General features: G+C 29.5%; 1 protein-coding gene across 1 annotated transcript in view; it reads left to right on the top strand.

Moving 5' to 3' along the window:
* Positions 1-623: 623 nt before the first annotated feature.
* The window catches only part of LOC106476737 (zinc finger protein 62 homolog), a gene marked incomplete at its 3' end in the record, with an annotated part of 7,667 nt that continues 5,547 nt past the window's right edge, over positions 624-2,743 (top strand). Inside the window, exon 1 of the mRNA XM_013937369.2 lies at positions 624-2,741. Coding sequence (XP_013792823.2) covers positions 786-2,741 — 1,956 coding nt within the window. The remainder of the gene's footprint in view (positions 2,742-2,743) is intronic.

Raw genomic sequence — 2,743 nt, forward strand, 5'->3', positions numbered from 1 at the left:
AAGACTTAGTTTAATGTACACCTTTCTCTTGAACACGGAATGTTACTTCCATTTTAATAATTTGATATAGGAAGGAAGGTATTTCTAAATTGTTAAGATGAAAATTGTATCATAAATATTTTTACATTTAATATTTTGATATTAATATTTTTGATTGTATTACACTATAAATTACTTCTATATGATGTCCATGGATTAAACCAATCTTTTAACCCCAAAGTAATCATTGCTTTCCATACTATAGTATGTATATGTTCATGATACTTATCATGGCAGATGTCTCTGATGTTCTGTTTATGACCCCATAAACAAATAAGATTGAGTTATAAAAATTCGTCATTATCAAAGTAATTTCTATATTATAATGAGTAATTATGTTAAATTCTGTACTTCTCAGACAGGTGGTAAATAACTTAGAGAAGAGGGAAGACCTAAAGAATAAATGTCACAATTCTCATTCTTGTGGAGATTGAGGATTTTTTAAAATATTTACTTAGAAAATTAAGAACTTAAAACTGAAGTAATTAATATTTGATTTATTAGTCATGTTTTGATGTCTGGTTTATTGACATCCATTGATAACAAAGTAGTTTAATTAAATGTTGAATGTAATTCTCTGAAAATATGTAACATACACGCTTTGACTTGCCTACAGCGGGGTTAAAAATATGTCTGTTGTATAGTATATTTTTATTTTAGATATAAAGACCAGTGTGAACATTTGTTGTGGAAGCCATTTTCCAGATTACCATCTCTTGAAACAAGAAGATCCATTTAAAGAAGTTATGAAATCTTCAAAACTAAACAGTGATGTTTGTGGAAAAACAACTTTAAAAGGATGTAACATAAAACAAACTAATATACATGAAGGTGATGATAAACCATACAGTTATGGAAAAGAAAGTGTAACTTTGGATAACGTAAAACAAGATGAGATAATACCGTACGGAAAGAAACTATACAGATGTGAAGTTTGTAGTAAACAATTTAGGTTTAATGGTGAATTGATAAAACATAAACAAATACATACTGGGGATAAACCTTATAGTTGTGCAACTTGTGGAAAACAGTTTAGAAAAAATGGGGATTTAAAACTACATCAAAGAATACATACTGGGGAGAAACCTTACAGTTGTAATGTTTGTGGAAAAGACTTTGCAAGTAGCAGTAACTTAAGAATACATGAACAAACACATACTGGACTGAAACCTTTCTCTTGTGTAGTATGTGATAAACAATTTAGAACAAATTATGCATTAAAATATCATAAAAAAATACATACTGGTGAGAAACCTTACACCTGTGTAGTATGTCATAAACAGTTTAGAACAATATATGCATTAAAATATCATAAAAAGATACATACTGGGGAGAATGCAGTATGTGTTAAACAGTTTAGAAAAATTTATGCATTAAAATGTAAAAATATAGGTAGTGGTGAGAAAACTTACAGTTGTGATGTTTGTAAAAAACATTTTCATACAAGTTATGGGTTAAAAGTACATCAAAGAATACATACTGGGGAGAAACCTTACAGTTGTAATGTTTGTGGAAGACAATTTGGAACTAGTGGTAACTTAAAAAGACATGAACAAACACATCTTTCAGAAAAGCTTTACGGTTGTTCAGTTTGTAAAAAACATTTTCATACAAGTAATGGGTTAAAAGTACATCAAAGAATACATACTGGGGAGAGACCTTACAGTTGTAATGTTTGTGGAAGACAATTTATAACTAATGGTAACTTAAAAAGACATGAACAAACACATTTTTCAGAAAAGCTTTACAGTTGTTCAGTTTGTGAAAAATACTTTCAAACAAATAATGGATTAAAAATTCATGAAAGAAGACATACTGGGGAGAAACCTTACAGTTGTTTAGTTTGTGGAAGAGACTTTAGAATAAATTGGGAATTAAAAAAACATCAAAGAATACATACTGGAGAGAAACCTTATAGTTGTAACTTTTGTGGAAAACAATTTAGAAATAATGCAACCTTAAAAGATCATGAACGAATACATACTGGGGAGAAACCCTACAGTTGTGAAGTATGTGGTAAACAGTTTAGAACAAGTAATACAGTAAAATATCATGAAAGAATACATACTGGGGAGAAACCTTACTGTTGTACAATTTGTGGAAAAGATTTTAAATCATCTTGTGACTTAATAACACACACAAAAAAACACACTATGGAAAAACCTTATTGTTGTTTAGTTTGTGAGAAACAGTTTCGAACAAGTAACGAATTAAAACAACATGAAAGAAGACATACTGAGGAGAAACCTTACTGTTGTGATGTTTGTGGAAAAGACTTTAAAACAAATGCTGAATTAAAAAGACATAAAAGAATACATACTGGGGAGAAACCTTACAGTTGTAAATTTTGTGGAAAACAAGTTGGAACTAGCGATAGCTTAAAAATACATCAAAGAATACATACTGGGGAGAAACCTTACAGTTGTAACTTTTGTGGAAAACAATTTCCAAGTAATTGTAACTTAAAACAACATGAACGAAGACATACTGGGTTGAAACCTTACAGTTGTACAATTTGTAAAAAAGACTTTAGAACAAACCAAGAATTAAAAATACATCAAAGAATACATACTGGAGAGAAACCTTACAGTTGTGACATTTGTGGGAAACAGTTTAGAAGTAACTGTAGCTTAAAAAAACATGAACGAATACATACTGGGCTGAAACCTTACACTTGTGTAATATGTGATAAACAGTTTAAAAC

This window comes from Limulus polyphemus, unplaced genomic scaffold (genome assembly GCF_000517525.1).
Source record: "Limulus polyphemus unplaced genomic scaffold, Limulus_polyphemus-2.1.2 Scaffold11401, whole genome shotgun sequence".
NCBI classification, from domain to species: Eukaryota; Metazoa; Arthropoda; class Merostomata; order Xiphosura; family Limulidae; genus Limulus; species Limulus polyphemus.